Source organism: Periplaneta americana, chromosome 6 (assembly GCF_040183065.1).
Source record: "Periplaneta americana isolate PAMFEO1 chromosome 6, P.americana_PAMFEO1_priV1, whole genome shotgun sequence".
Lineage (NCBI taxonomy): Eukaryota > Metazoa > Arthropoda > Insecta > Blattodea > Blattidae > Periplaneta > Periplaneta americana.
Genome location: NC_091122.1, coordinates 2,675,719 through 2,690,271, shown reverse-complemented (window position 1 = coordinate 2,690,271; position 14,553 = coordinate 2,675,719). Strand labels below are relative to the sequence as shown.

The 14,553-nt window shown below is 36.5% G+C and overlaps 1 protein-coding gene across 1 annotated transcript in view; it reads right to left on the bottom strand.

The window, feature by feature from the left end:
• Nucleotides 1-8,575, bottom strand: part of LOC138700900 (protein FAM117B-like) — a 79,250-nt gene extending 70,675 nt beyond the window's left edge. The window contains exons 1-3 of the mRNA XM_069827312.1: nucleotides 8,157-8,575; nucleotides 7,585-7,745; nucleotides 7,373-7,464 (exon numbers count right to left, since the gene is read on the bottom strand). Of these exons, the coding sequence (XP_069683413.1) occupies nucleotides 7,373-7,464; nucleotides 7,585-7,745; nucleotides 8,157-8,388 (485 nt within the window). The 5' untranslated portion in view covers nucleotides 8,389-8,575. The remainder of the gene's footprint in view (nucleotides 1-7,372; nucleotides 7,465-7,584; nucleotides 7,746-8,156) is intronic.
• Nucleotides 8,576-14,553: the final 5,978 nt, after the last annotated feature.

The window sequence follows — 14,553 nt, the reverse complement described above, 5'->3', positions numbered from 1 at the left end:
CTAGCTGCATTTAGATTGGCAACAGGCCATGATTGTTTGGCCAAACACCTGCATAGAATTGGAATATATCAGTTCCCTAACTGCCCATTGTGCAACTCAAACCAAGAAATGGATTCGGAACACCTCAAAATCTGTGCTTCAGTGGCTGGCCATGATAATATCTTTGAAAAATATTGGAGTGCAAGAGGTCAAATGACTTTATTGTCAAATGCCTGGCATTAGAAAACAACAACAATATTTAGTAATTGCTCAAAATAGTTCTTCCATCTGTTCAGAATTGAATGAGAGTCTGCAAGCAAGTTACCATTCTCATCTCTGAGCACATTTACCTTTGCCTGATATCCGTTCTTAAATTCCTTTATACCCTTATATAAATCTCGAATGTTTTTATTATTACTATTTATTACAGGATTATTAAACAGTTTTGAATCTCATAACATATCCAAGTGCTTTATAAGCAGAATTAACAACTGACGTAATATGTCAATTAAAAGTTAAAGTTTAGTCAAGTATTATGCCTAAATCCTTAATTGTTGATACTGATTCTGAACATACGCCATTTATAAAATAATCAATAGTTTCTTCATTTCTTTTCCCTGATGAATTTACATTTATTTGAGTTAAGCAAAAGACAATTCATTTTACACCAAGATGCAACATTATTAATATCAGTTTGCAAATTCGCTTCATCTATTTGATCAGATATAGTTTTGAATAGTTTTAAGTCGTCAACAAATAAAAGGCAGTTTGAGTTATTACTTCAGGTAAGTCATTAATTATAATAATAATAAAAAAACAATAATAATAATAATTATTATTATTATTATTATTAATAATAATGCTACATCAGCTTCTTGTCTATGCAGATGACGTGAATATGTTAGGAGAAAATACACAAACGGTTAGGGAAAACACGGAAATTTTACTTGAAGCAAGTAAAGCGATCGGTTTGGAAGTAAATCCCGAAAAGACAAAGTATATGATTATGTCTCGTGACCAGAATATTGTACGAAATGGAAATATAAATATTGGAGATTTATCCTTCGAAGAGGTGGAAAAATTCAAATATCTTGGAGCAACAGTAACAAATATAAATGACACTCGGGAGGAAATTAAACGCCGAATAAATATGGGAAATGCCTGTTATTATTCGGTTGAGAAGCTCTTATCATCCAGTCTGCTGTCCAAAAATCTGAAAGTTAGAATTTATAAAACAGTTATATTACCGGTTCTTCTATATGGCTGTGAAACTTGGACTCTCACTCTGAGAGAGGAACATAGGTTAAGGGTGTTTGAGAATAAGGCGCTTAGGAAAATATTTGAGGCTAAGCGGGATGAAGTTACAGGAGAATGGAGAAAGTTACACAACACAGAACTGCACGCATTGTATTCTTCACCTGACATAATTAGGAACTTGAAATCCAGACGTTTGAGATGGGCAGGGCATGTAGCACGTATGGGCGAATCCAGAAATGCATATAGAGTGTTAGTCGGGAGACCGGAGGGAAAAAGACCTTTAGGGAGGCCGAGACGTAGATGGGAGGATAATATTAAAATGGATTTGAGGGAGGTGGGGTATGATGATAGAGACTGGCTTAATCTTGCACAGGATAGGGACCGATGGCGGGCTTATGTGAGGGCGGCAATGAACCTTCGGGTTCCTCAAAAGCCATTTCTAAGTAAGTAAGTAATAATAATAATAATAATAATAATAATAATAATAATAATAATCCGTGGCGCTACAGCCCGTGAAGGGCCTAGACCAACCAGCCGGCTGCTGGCCTCACGCCCACAAGCCGAAGCAGAGGCGGACGATCATCCAACCAGAATGGAGGTATCGTGTGGTTAGCACGATGATGCCCCCAGCCGTTATAGCTGGTATTCGCAACCAGATTTCGCTACCTATCGTAGCTCCCCAAGTGCATCACGATGCTGGGTGGACACCGGTCCCATACACTGGCCGAAATTTCATGAGAAAATTTCTTCCCCCATGAGGACTCGAACCAGTCACGCATTCCGTAATGCGAGTCCTAGGCAGGATGCCTTAGACCACGACGCCACGGCGCGGGACAAGTCGAGTAAATAGCAATGAAAAAGAAAATTCTCTGAACTCACCCACACACCGCATGTTTGGCAACACTTCATTACATGGCTAGATCATTTAAAACAGTTTCAAATATAATTACGATCATGAAAACGAAAAAAGTGTATTTTCTTAATTTTTCAGCATTATTTCACCCTAGTGTCCCCTTAAGCCCAATACGATATTTATGTAGCCTACTGAAAAGGAGACAAAATAACGAACTAAATTCTCTCACAATTCTAATTTTTCTTCAAAAAGAGGGAGATACGTTCCCAAACTCTTATTGGTGGTGACATTTAAATAGTACCTATATCCTAACATAAAGAGGTAATGGTTAGTAAATGGCTACAAAAACGGTTTCTCTAGGAATAATAAAAATTAAATCCACTCAAGAATTGTGTACATATTTCCACAATGTTAACACTGTTTCTTGTACGTTTTAAATTAAAAATACTGACTACAAAGAAAGATCTATAGGTCCATCCCTTGTTCCTTATGATACAAATCAACAGATCAGTTCAGAAGGGAAACCACTCAAAATTAAAGATTTGAGACAACTGAATTTTAAATAGTCATTAATTATAAACAAAAACAAAGAGGGTCCTAAATTAGAGCCTTGTGGTACGCCAGAACAACTAATAAACTACTCAGAGTGCTACTAATGGCAGATGCTTGACTGTTTGTCATCCACCCATATGAAGCCAACTGTATTGACCCATTTACCGACAGTCGTTGCACAGGGTGTGCTATAGGAGGCTGGTCTACACTACACCTGCGAAGGGATGATATAATAATGAAAATTTGTTGGGATGCCACTCGGAAACCAGAGCTCCTGGAGAAAATTCCTGTTACCTGGACCACAGGCCTGCCCAACGCTAGTTATAAATAGGTGGTATGCTAGGGCTCAAACCCAGGTCCACAGGATTATAAGTCCAGCAATCTAGCCACTAGACCACCATGAGGGTTGTTTAGGGGACATAATTTACTCAACTTCCCTGTCTCTTTGAAGTACCTAATCTGAAGGGAAATAAATTTTACTGTGTTCTATGCAGAAATGAAGAATTTAGAGGAATTTCGTTGTAAAATTACATAACACTGTTATTTACTAATAGATTATTATTAATCATTGTTTCAAAATGTGTCTCAGATGTAATTTTTACTGTAGCTGCTACTGTACAGATTTTTGTACTAAGGCCTAAATAAGGTGAAACTTCTAACCTGCTTACTTACTTACTGGCTTTTAAGGAACCCGGAGGTTCATTGCCGCCCTCACATAAGCCCGCCATCGGTCCCTATCCTGAGCAAGATTAATCCAGTCTCTATCATCATATCCCACCTCCCTCAAATCCATTTTAATATTATCTTCCCATCTACGTCTCGGCCTCCCTAAAGATCTTTTTTCCTTCGGCCTCCCAACTAACACTCTATATGTATTTCTGGATTAGCCCATATGTGCTACATGCCCTGCCCATCTCAAACGTCTGGATTTAATGTTCCTAATTATGTCAGGTGAAGAATACAATGCGTACAGTTGTGTGTTGTGTAACTTTCTCCATTCTCCTGTTACTTCATCCCTCTTAGCCCCAAATATTTTTTTTTTCCTTCGGCCTCCCAACTAACACTCTATATGCATTTCTGGATTAGCCTATATGTGCTACATGCCCTGCCCATCTCAAACGTCTGGATTTAATGTTCCTAATTATGTCAGGTGAAGAATACAATGCGTGCAGTTCTGTGTTGTGTAACTTTCTCCATTCTCCTGTTACTTCATCCCTCTTAGCCCCAAATATTTTCCTAAGCACCTTATTCTCAAACACCCTTAACCTATGTTCCTCTCTCAAAGTGAGAGTCCAAGTTTCACAACAATAAAAAGCAACCGGTAATATAACTGTTTTATAAATTCTAACTTTCAGATTTTTTGACAGCAGACTAGATGACCAAAGCTTCTCAACCGAATGATAACAGGCATTTCCCATATTTATTCTGTGTTTAATTTCCTCCCAAGTATCATTTATATTTGTTACTGTTGCTCCAAGATATTTGAACTTCTCCACCTCTTCAGAAGATAAATTTCCAATTTTTATATTTCCATTTCGTACAATATTCTCGTCACAAGACATAATCATAGGCCTATACTTTATCTTTTCGGGATTTACTTCCAAACCTATCTCTTTACTTGCTTCCAGTAAAATTTCTATCCTGCTAACACCACAAATATGAGGAAAAAACTTACTTAAATAGGTGACTGCAAATAATCTCAAAATTGTAGTACATCACTATAAAGACATGATGTGCTCACTGCAAAAGCTGTATACCCACCCAAATATCTTTGTTTCTTATATACCCAACAGAGGATTTTCTCTGGCATTTTTACGTGTAACTCAGTGGTATGACAATGATGTTGCACTTAACAGAAAAGCAGCACTTCTTTCTTTGGTCCAGAGTAAATCTGTGTACCTAACTACAAACCAAACCTCTCACTGATCCTTGACTTTATTTTTCCGGATTTTTGTAGATTTGTCACGCTATACCATCTCTCAGTTTCATTTGAACATGAAATATAATGCACACAAATTAGATGTCAGTCCCATGTGTGGTGCACAGAGAGATACAAGTTTCAATCTAAATAAAAAGTTTACTATTGCACACGTCAAACTATCATTTTGGACAAACCAACTACTTGCATTATCATGAAAAGCAGTTACTACTAACTAGGCTATATTGGTTGAAGCTATATTCATGCAGTCTGAAACAGTGTTGAAGAAGCCAATCAATGTAGTTCTCTGCAATATATTATGACTAGATCTGGGATTTTAGGGTAAGTGCATATTTTCTTCCTTAAGCATTAATTTCAACATTTTAAAATGTTTCATGAAACACCATGAAAGTTGGTAGAGTTTTATTTATTATTATTACTTATGGCTTTTAAGGAACCCGGAGATTCATTGCCGCCAGCCGTTGGTCCCTATCCTGAGCAAGATTAATCCAGTCTCTATCATCATATCCCACCTCCCTCAAATCCATTTTAATATTATCCTCGCATCTACGTCTCGGCCTCCCCAAAGGTCTTTTTCCTTCCCGCCTCCCAACTAACACTCTGTATGCATTTCTGGATTTGCCCATACGTGCTACATGCCCTGCCCATCTCAAACGTCTGGATTTAATGTTCCTAGTTATGTCAGATGAAGAATACAATGCGTGCAGTTCTGCGTTATATAACTTTCTGTATTCTTCTATAACTTCATCCCTCTTAGCTCCAATATTTTCCTGAGCACCTTATTCTCAAACACCCTTAATCTCTGTTCCTCTCTCAAAGTGAGAGTCCAAGTTTCACAACCATAAAGAACAACCGGTAATATAACTGTTTTATAAATTCTACCTTTCAGATTTTTTGACAGCAGACTGGATGATAAAAGCTTCTCAACCGAATAATAACACGCATTTCCCATATTTATTCTGTGTTTAATTTCCTCCCGAGTATCATTTATATTTGTTACTGTTGCTGCAAGATATTTGAATTTTTTCACCTCTTCAAAGGATAAACTTCCAATTTTTATATTTCCATTTCAGACAATATTGTGGTCACTAGACTTTGTCTTTTCGGAATTTACTTCCAAACCTATCTCTTTATTCATTTCAAGTAAAATTTCCGTGTTTTCCCAAATAGTTTGTGGATTTTCTCCTAAGATATTCACGTCATCTGCATAGACAAGCAGCTGATGTAACCCGTTCAATTCCAAATCCTGTCTGTTATCCTGGACTTCTTAAAGTAGGCCCTAATTAACAATTTCATAGAAGGTGTCAACAGTGTGTAGCAGTTGATGGGGGACATTTTCAACATCTACTCTGAGCTGGGTAAGTACAAATTCCTATACTATATGTTTCAGTGCCAGCTGACCAAGTAGCCACAGATAAGCTCCTAGTGGCAGGCGATAAGAAAATGAAAACCGCACGACTAAACAAAACAGTGTCACTGTACATTTTTGAGGGGCCTATTACACCATTTTAATTACCTATTTCATTATTGTATAAGCTTATTTTAGGTGCCTAAATATACATTTTAGTACCCTAAAATCTCCCGGGATTCGATCCCAGGTGGTGACAGGATTTTTTCTCATTGCTAAACTTTCAGAACGACCCCAAGGTTCACTCAGCCTCCTGTCAAGTTGAGTACCGGGTCTTTCCCGGGGGTAAAAGGCGGTCAGAGCGTGGTGCCAACCACACTACCTCATTCTAGTGCCGAGGTCATGGAAAGCATGGGGCTCTACCTCCATGCCCCCCCCCCAAGTGCCTTCATGGCATATTACGGGGATACCTTTACCTTTTTACCCTAAAATCCAGGTCTAATTATGACATTTTACTTTGATATCTGTATCACTAAATCTCAAACAACACTAGACTTAAGTCAATGATATTAAAAAGAAATGTAAAAGATGCACGTCTCACTTAAAGAACCCAGCACAGTGACTAATAAATACAAGTGACGTAACTTTTGTGTTGCTATACCTAGACAGAGGACCAAACTGTAACGTTACCACTAAGACACAGTAGAAAGAAACTGTTCATAATTTAGAGGACGTCTTAAAGTTCACAGTTTTCAAAGCTTCATAATAAGAGCAACACTACCAGATACATGCAAATTAATAAACTTCTATTTTTTAATATTATCCACAACACAAAACGGACATTCAGCACTAAACCACAGTTAAAATCACTTGACAGAACCAAGTATAAAAATCACAAGCGTCAGTAAACTTCACTGGCTTTATCTAGTTCTCAGTCTAAACCTTTTCATAAATATATTTTACTTATACCATCCCTGACTACATCTCGTACCCTCGTAGCACACTGCACGTCATTCTTATTGTCTGTTACTAATGGCAATTAAGGGGAATATTGTTTTTCAATAAAGTACTTAGATAATATCTTAACACCTCCTTTTGACAAGCGATTTTCTCTCATTTCAAGTAGGCCTACTGTCAATATGAGTGCACGAAAGTCCGCAGACATATTAAAATCAATTTAACACTAGAAAGTTGTTATTATAATTGAATTCTAAAATAAAATACACTAATTACACCCCGAACACTAAAACAAAACACTACATACAGGTCTTAATAATTAAGTATTAAAATCCAGGAAGATGCAATAATTATTACAATTAGTGAAAATCTATTATCAAAAAAAAAAACTAACCTACAAATATAACGTCAAGATCAACAAACATTTACTAGACCTGGTTACTTTCAAGTAACTACAACATGGGAAGAGGGATGGAATATAACATACCTATGTCTTATGTATTTTTCCAATTTGTCTTCATTCCCACTAGAGTCTTGATACCGGTGCGACTTTCTCTGTTCACTCGTCCATTCTTCAGTCTGAAAAGCAACAGAGTGAACCTTCTTACTAAAGACTCGAACCAGCAGCATTTCACATTCTGACAAATAATGATCTTCGCAAGATGATCAAATCAGACAACACATGATACGTCAACTAACCTGTGTCGATTTATCAACCAGTAATTGTCCACAATACATATGAAACTTCTCTCTTGGCCACTGTCCTTTCAGATATATTGTATCCAAGGAGGCTGTGCGGCGTATTACATTGCCACCACTAAAACTGTTACTTGATCGAGCGTTTAGTGTTTTTGATTTCGCTGAAAGAATTAAGAGAAATAAATAACACACTTCATAATCGTTTCACAAATTATTTTCAGCCCTGTTTAAATTGCCACATACATCTACACGTACTAAGTACTGTATGGGCTCCCTATTTAGCTCAAATGCTGATAAACGTCAAATGCAATGGTTACGAGAATGCTCATAAATTATTTTTAGAGGCAATGGAATGTTTATAAAGTGATTTTAAGTGGATTAAACGAATGCTTCTATGCAAGTTCTTTGTTTCCGATATGAACGATGCATACGAAACCGCAATATTTATGCAGTGATCGCCTACAAATGTAACGCCAGCTAAAGAATTTTGATAAGCAATAACTGCCAAAACGCAGCGGCGGTACTGCTATTATCCAAACATAATTTCCGACATTAAAGTGACGTTTTAGTACCTTTGTAACTCAAAGATCCAGGGCTTCTCTGACCCGATAATGAAGCGTCCGGTGAAATCACTGTTTTCCACGCAGACGTTGGTGATAGAGTAGGGCTGTTACTTTTACTTTTTCTTAAATTACTGCCCTGTCGTAATAACGAAGACATAGGTAATGTTGCTCGCATTGGACCCTGCTTTGATGATGAGCAGGGTGAAGATTTTCGGACTCGTTGCGACCCTTGTCCCGACATTTTGTCATGTAGACGAATGCAAGTTGTTTTGCAATCTATGCAGTTAATGATATGTCGTAATTAAACTGACAGCTGTACATTCAAACACAGACACACATCCATTCAACGTACGCTCCTTATTACAGATTCCCTTGTTGTACAACTACTCTACTCTCTGAAGGGCTTTCACGACTTGTCACTTGCGATCTTCTGCTGTCCTCGACTATTGAATCACGTGATCACAATATTGGGCTCTCATTGGTTCACACACGCGCTAAAATAGCGCCTTACTCAGGGATATTGGACAATGAAATTGCGTTACCAACATTTGATCGAAAGTACTAATCTGTCAAAATTACCACACCAACCTAAATACTGGGAGCACATCTCCACTCTATTTATCGTGAAAATATTGGTATAGGACGGTATGAGATCTGATTAAGAAGTGCATTATGTCTCGACTTCCAAAGAATTACTTCGTTTATGTTTTCTATTATGTATTAATATAAATTCTGAAATTGTGTTATGTCAACACTGCTTTGGCATTTTAACAATGCCGGTTGTAATATATACCTATCAACTACCAGTAGGCCTACCGACTGATAGGCGCATGTGACTGTGCATGTATATGTATATAAATTTTAATTGAAGTCGGAACATGCTATTAAGTCTAATCCATTATTATTATTATTATTATTATTATTATTATTATTATTATTATTATTATTATCTTTAATTTACAGATGAAAAATGTTACAATTTCAGTTTAAATGTGTGTAAATACAAAATCTTATTGTAACTCCTGATTTTTTTATATGAATATGTTAGGAAAAGAAAACTGCTGCTGCTGCTATTATTATTATTATTATTATTATTATTATTATTATTATTATTATTATTATTATTATTATTACTTACTTACTGTTTTTAAGGAACCCGGAGGTTCATGGCTGTCCTCACATAAGCCACCCATCGGTCCCTATCTTGAGCAAGATTAATCCAATCTCTATCATCATATCCCACCTCTCTCAAATCCATTTTAATATTATCCTCCCATCTACGTCTCGCCCTCCTCGAAGGTCTTTTCCCCTCTGGTCTCCCAACTAACACACTATATGCATTTCTGGATTCGCCCTTATGTGCTACGTGCCCTGCACATCTCAAATGTCTGGATTTAGAACCTCAGAAAAAACCGAACCAGGTAATTAGCTGAACAGGATTCGAACTCACACTCACTGAAGCCTCAGGGCAGGAGCTCCATTCGTTGCCTCTAGACCACGCCTGTCGCATCTCTCCAGCACTTACCTGAGTGAAGGAATCTTTCCAGATAATAGTTGAGGTATTCAAACACCCATCACATTGAACATGCATCATGTGAGTACAGATTGGAACAATAGGCTACAATAAATATCACATAAATGTGACAGTTAACTCCACATTCAAGACACTAGTACGCATTATCATTTGATTCATATTCATTATTTTCCAGGGGCGTATTTTGCGGGCTACCGGGGCTACCGGTGGTAGCCCAAGGAAATTACAAAAGAAAAAGTTTATAATATAACATAATATTATAATTTTGTATTATTAGTTTTACCATAGTAATTAAAATTAAAGTAATTGTTAGATATATTTTGTGTAATAATAGGGTCAGCGGTAGCCCAAACCCTTTAACCAGTATACGCCCCTGTTATTTTCCAATAGCAAATTTGCAAAATAAACTACTTGTTTCAATTATCTGGAATTATGTTACGAAGGTTAACAATGAATTGGAATTTTTATAGCGCAAAAATTAAATACTAAGAATTATGTTAAATTTAAGTAATAGAATACACTGTAAAACAAATTTCTAGAACTTCATATACTGGTACCAATAACACCATGTATTTTTATTTTGCAAACTGTTTGTTATACATACGTAAAATTTCTTAAAAATTCACACAGAATAATAGCATAGGTACATGAAGATTTCACTGGGAAAAAACAGAAATTTTACTTGAAGCAAGTAAGGAGACAGGTTTGAAAGTAAACCCTGAAAAGACAAAGTATATGATTATGTCTCGTGACCAGAACATTATACGAAATGGAAATATAAAAATTGGAAATTTATCCTTTGAAAAGGTGGAAAAATTCAAATATCTTGGAACAACAGTAACAAATATAAATGACACTCGGAAGGAAATTAAATGCAGAATAAATATGGGAAATGCCTGTTATTATTCGGTTGAGAAGCTTTTATCATCCAGTCTGCTTTCAAAAAAGGTGAAAGTTAGAATTTATAAAACAGTTATACTACCAGTTGTTCTGTATGGTTGTGAAACTTGGACTCTCACTTTGAGGCTAGGGGTGTTCGAGAATAAGGTGCTTAGAAAAATATTTGGGGCTAAGAGGGATGAAGTTACAGGAGAATGGAGAAAGTTACACAACGCAGAACTGCACGCATTGTATTCTTCACCTGACATATTTAGCAACATTAAATTCAGTTGTTTGAGTTGGGCAGGGCATGTAGCACGTATGGGTGAATTTAGAAATGCATATAGAATGTTAGTTGGAAGACCTGAAGGGAAAAATATCTTGACGTAGATGGGAAGATAAAATTAAAATGGATTTGAGGGAGGTGGGGTATGATGGTAGAGAGTGGATTAATGTTGCTCAGGATAGGGACCAATGGCGGGCTTATGTGAGGGCGGCAATGAACCTGCGGGTTCTCTAAAAGGTATTTGTAAGTAAGTGTAGTACTATATAATTTGTTTGTAAAAAAATGTTATGTTTTAAATTATATAGTAAATTTAGATTAAATGTTTCCTAAAACATTGCTATTATAGTGTAAATGAGTGTAAGGAAAACTTCGAATTACCTTAACGAAACAAATGATTCTGTACGAAAATTTATGGTGAATAAACATAACTGAATTTTTATTCTTTCGTAAGGCTTTATGAAGTTTTATTGTAAATATCGGAGTTAACAAAAATCTGTCCTCAGAATACTGAATTGTTTTATGTTGATTAGTGGACGGACAGACAGAAGGATGGTCAACTGGCTGAATAAGATGAAATACAAATACAATGCAATTCGTATCTCAGGTTAAGAGATGCCTAGCTTATTGCTTTTTCATGTTTGAACATGAGCATTACCTATGTGCAGATTTGTCAAGTTCATAGTATTGTATAACAATGAAAGCTGTTTGGATGATGATGATTATAATAATGATAATAATAATAATAATAATAATAATAATAATAATAATAATAAATAAAATCATTATTTTAGTGACTGGGAACAGTGCACAAGAAAAAATGTGGTCCCAGTAAATGTATGTGAAGTTTTACTAGATTTCTGTTGCTATTGCTGACAAAATGACGACCTTCCTTTGTTATCAGGGAAGAAGGAGGGTTCCTATTCACTAGAAGTGCTACAAATAACTGATAATTGCAATTCATTACAAATAATACCACTACACTGAATCCTTTTCTCCCTTCCATCCCAATGGGTCCAGCATCAACAACTAAATTAAGTAGTAATTCAGTATTGCACCAACATCCATAAACAGTGAAAAATATAAACATGAACATAAATATGAACATTCTTATAAACCTATGGATCAACAATTGGCTCTCTTCTGCCAAAGGAGAAATTTTACAGTCTGTACAAAAGAAACCAAATGACCTGGAAATGTACAAAAACTTGCCCAGACATGTTCAAACATTTTTAACAAGAGCCAGAACAGGTCACATTGTCACTCAATTGTACCTACACCGATTTCACCTTTCTGATAATCCTACTTGTCTGTGGTGTAATAATCATGATGAAGATCTGGAACACATTCTTCTATACTGTCCATCCATAAACCACAAAAGAAGTAAATTAAAATCGTTGACAGAAGACACAGCCCTGCAGTATATATTGACTACACCCCAACTCTGGCTACTAGCAACAGGCATCTATAATGAACACCGATCAAAATACCCCTCATTTCTCGTGGAAAACAACAACTGAATACAGTAGCGCGCAAATTAATCCGAACAACGTAATTACTTATGCAAAAACACTCAAATGGGATAAAAAAAGGATCTAAGACATACCTCAGTAATCTATGTGGCCTCCCTTGTTCCTAATAACAGCTCTGAGACGATTTGGCGTGGATTCCACTAATTTCCCACAAATATTCTTCATTTCTTCATCGCGAAACCATACACCAATGAGGGCAGAAATCATCTTCTCTTTTGCAGAACAATCCATTTTTTGCATTATTCTTTTGCAAATTGACCACAAGTTCTCAATGGGGTTGATTTCGGGTGAGTTGCCTGGCCAGGGGAGTACCTGAATATTCTTCTTGTTGAAGAATTCTGTAGTTTTTCGAGACGTATGGCATGGTGCCAGGTCTTGTTGGAACACACCTCTGCCATCCGGAAATGATTTTTGCAGCTGGGGTACAATTCTGGTTTCCAATAAGTGAATATATTTGTCAGAATTCATCATTCCCTTGATAGGTATTAATGCTCCAGGCCCTTCATGTGTAAAACAACCCCAAAACATTACTTTAGGGGGGTATTTGGGTGCTTGTTGGAGATGAGCTGCTGTTACTTTTTCGGATCCTTTCCGTACGTAAGAAACACGGTGGCCGTGGACCTCGAAATGAGACTCATCGGAAAAATGTACATTCTTGCAGTCATTCACTGTCCAGTGTTGATGTAATTTTGCCCACATTAAGCGTTTTTTGCACATAACAGGGGTTAGCAGTTGCTTCTTAATAGGCTTACGAGCCCTTCGTCCAACTACCGTTTTCGTGGAGTTGTATGCATTTGTGAAGATGACAGAATGTACACAGGATTGCAGTATTAAGTCTTCATCACAACTGAAATGCTTATAAGTACAAAACGACAGGCAAAATGTCACATATTATAAAAAAAAATAATGACAGACCTTCAACAATGGAATTACACGTACTACAGATGTCAATTAAAGCGGTATGAGCAGCTGTGAGGCCAACAATAACAGAAAATGTAAAAATATGTCGTATTCGGATTAATTTGCACGCTACTGTAGACTACAGTGGACTATAGTGGACTTTATGTTGTCAGCAAACAGCTGGATACATTAAGAAGATTGATTGATTGATTGATTAATTGATTGATTGATTGATTGATTGATTGCACCAACATTCTATAATCCCAATTTCGACTCGCTGTTCAGGATATAACACATCATGCTATATGATGCCCTGATGTCTGTTATGGTAAGAAGTATATGAAAGTTAAAAATAGTAGGAAGGGGCATTAAGATTCTAAGCTCTCTGTTCAACATCATAACAGGAACTTAAATTACAAGAAAAACGAGTAAAAAGTACTTAAATTTTTTTAAGAAGAGGATATGCTGCATCATAATCATTTCATGGTGCCATGGATGCCTGCAGAATGTGACAAGAAAAAGATTTTGCTTCTTAAGATAAAATTTTTACTCAAAATTTTTCATACATGAAAATATCTTGTCAAGAAAAATGTACAATAACGTGTATACAAAAATTCATACAAACAATATAAGTTCTTTCTTAAATATTTTTAACGAACGTGCCCTTGAAAGCTTTCTCTTATCCACAAATGTCTGCAGGAACCCATGCTGCCACTACTTTCCCCTGTTAAAGTAAGTACAGTGCATATCCCTTTCAGTTCTTCAGTAAAAAATCTTGGCATTCACATGGATAATAATCTCAACTGGGACATGCAAATCACAGAAACCTGCAGAAAAGTATATTATATTATCCATGTGCTAAAAAGGATAAATGTTCATCTTCCCTCTTGCTTAAAAAAGTCCCTTGTGCAGACACTTGCATTTCCCTATTTCGACTATGCGGACATTTTACTGACTGACCTCTCCAGCGACAACAAAACGAAACTTCAACTTGCTCATAACTTGTGTGTACGTTTTGTAAGCAATGTTCGTAAATATGATCATATTACCCCATCCCTGGAAGCAATAGATTGGCTTAAACTAGATAAGAAAAGAAATTTACATTCACTTCTCTTTCTCTTCGAAATCTTGAACTCTTCTATTCCTTCGTACCTGTCGTCTCGCTTCACTTACCTTTCTTCCCACCATAATCTGAACACACGCTCTCGTCATGAAACAATACTAACAATACCATCCCATCGCACCTCCTCATACTCATCCTCTTTCACAATAGCCCTG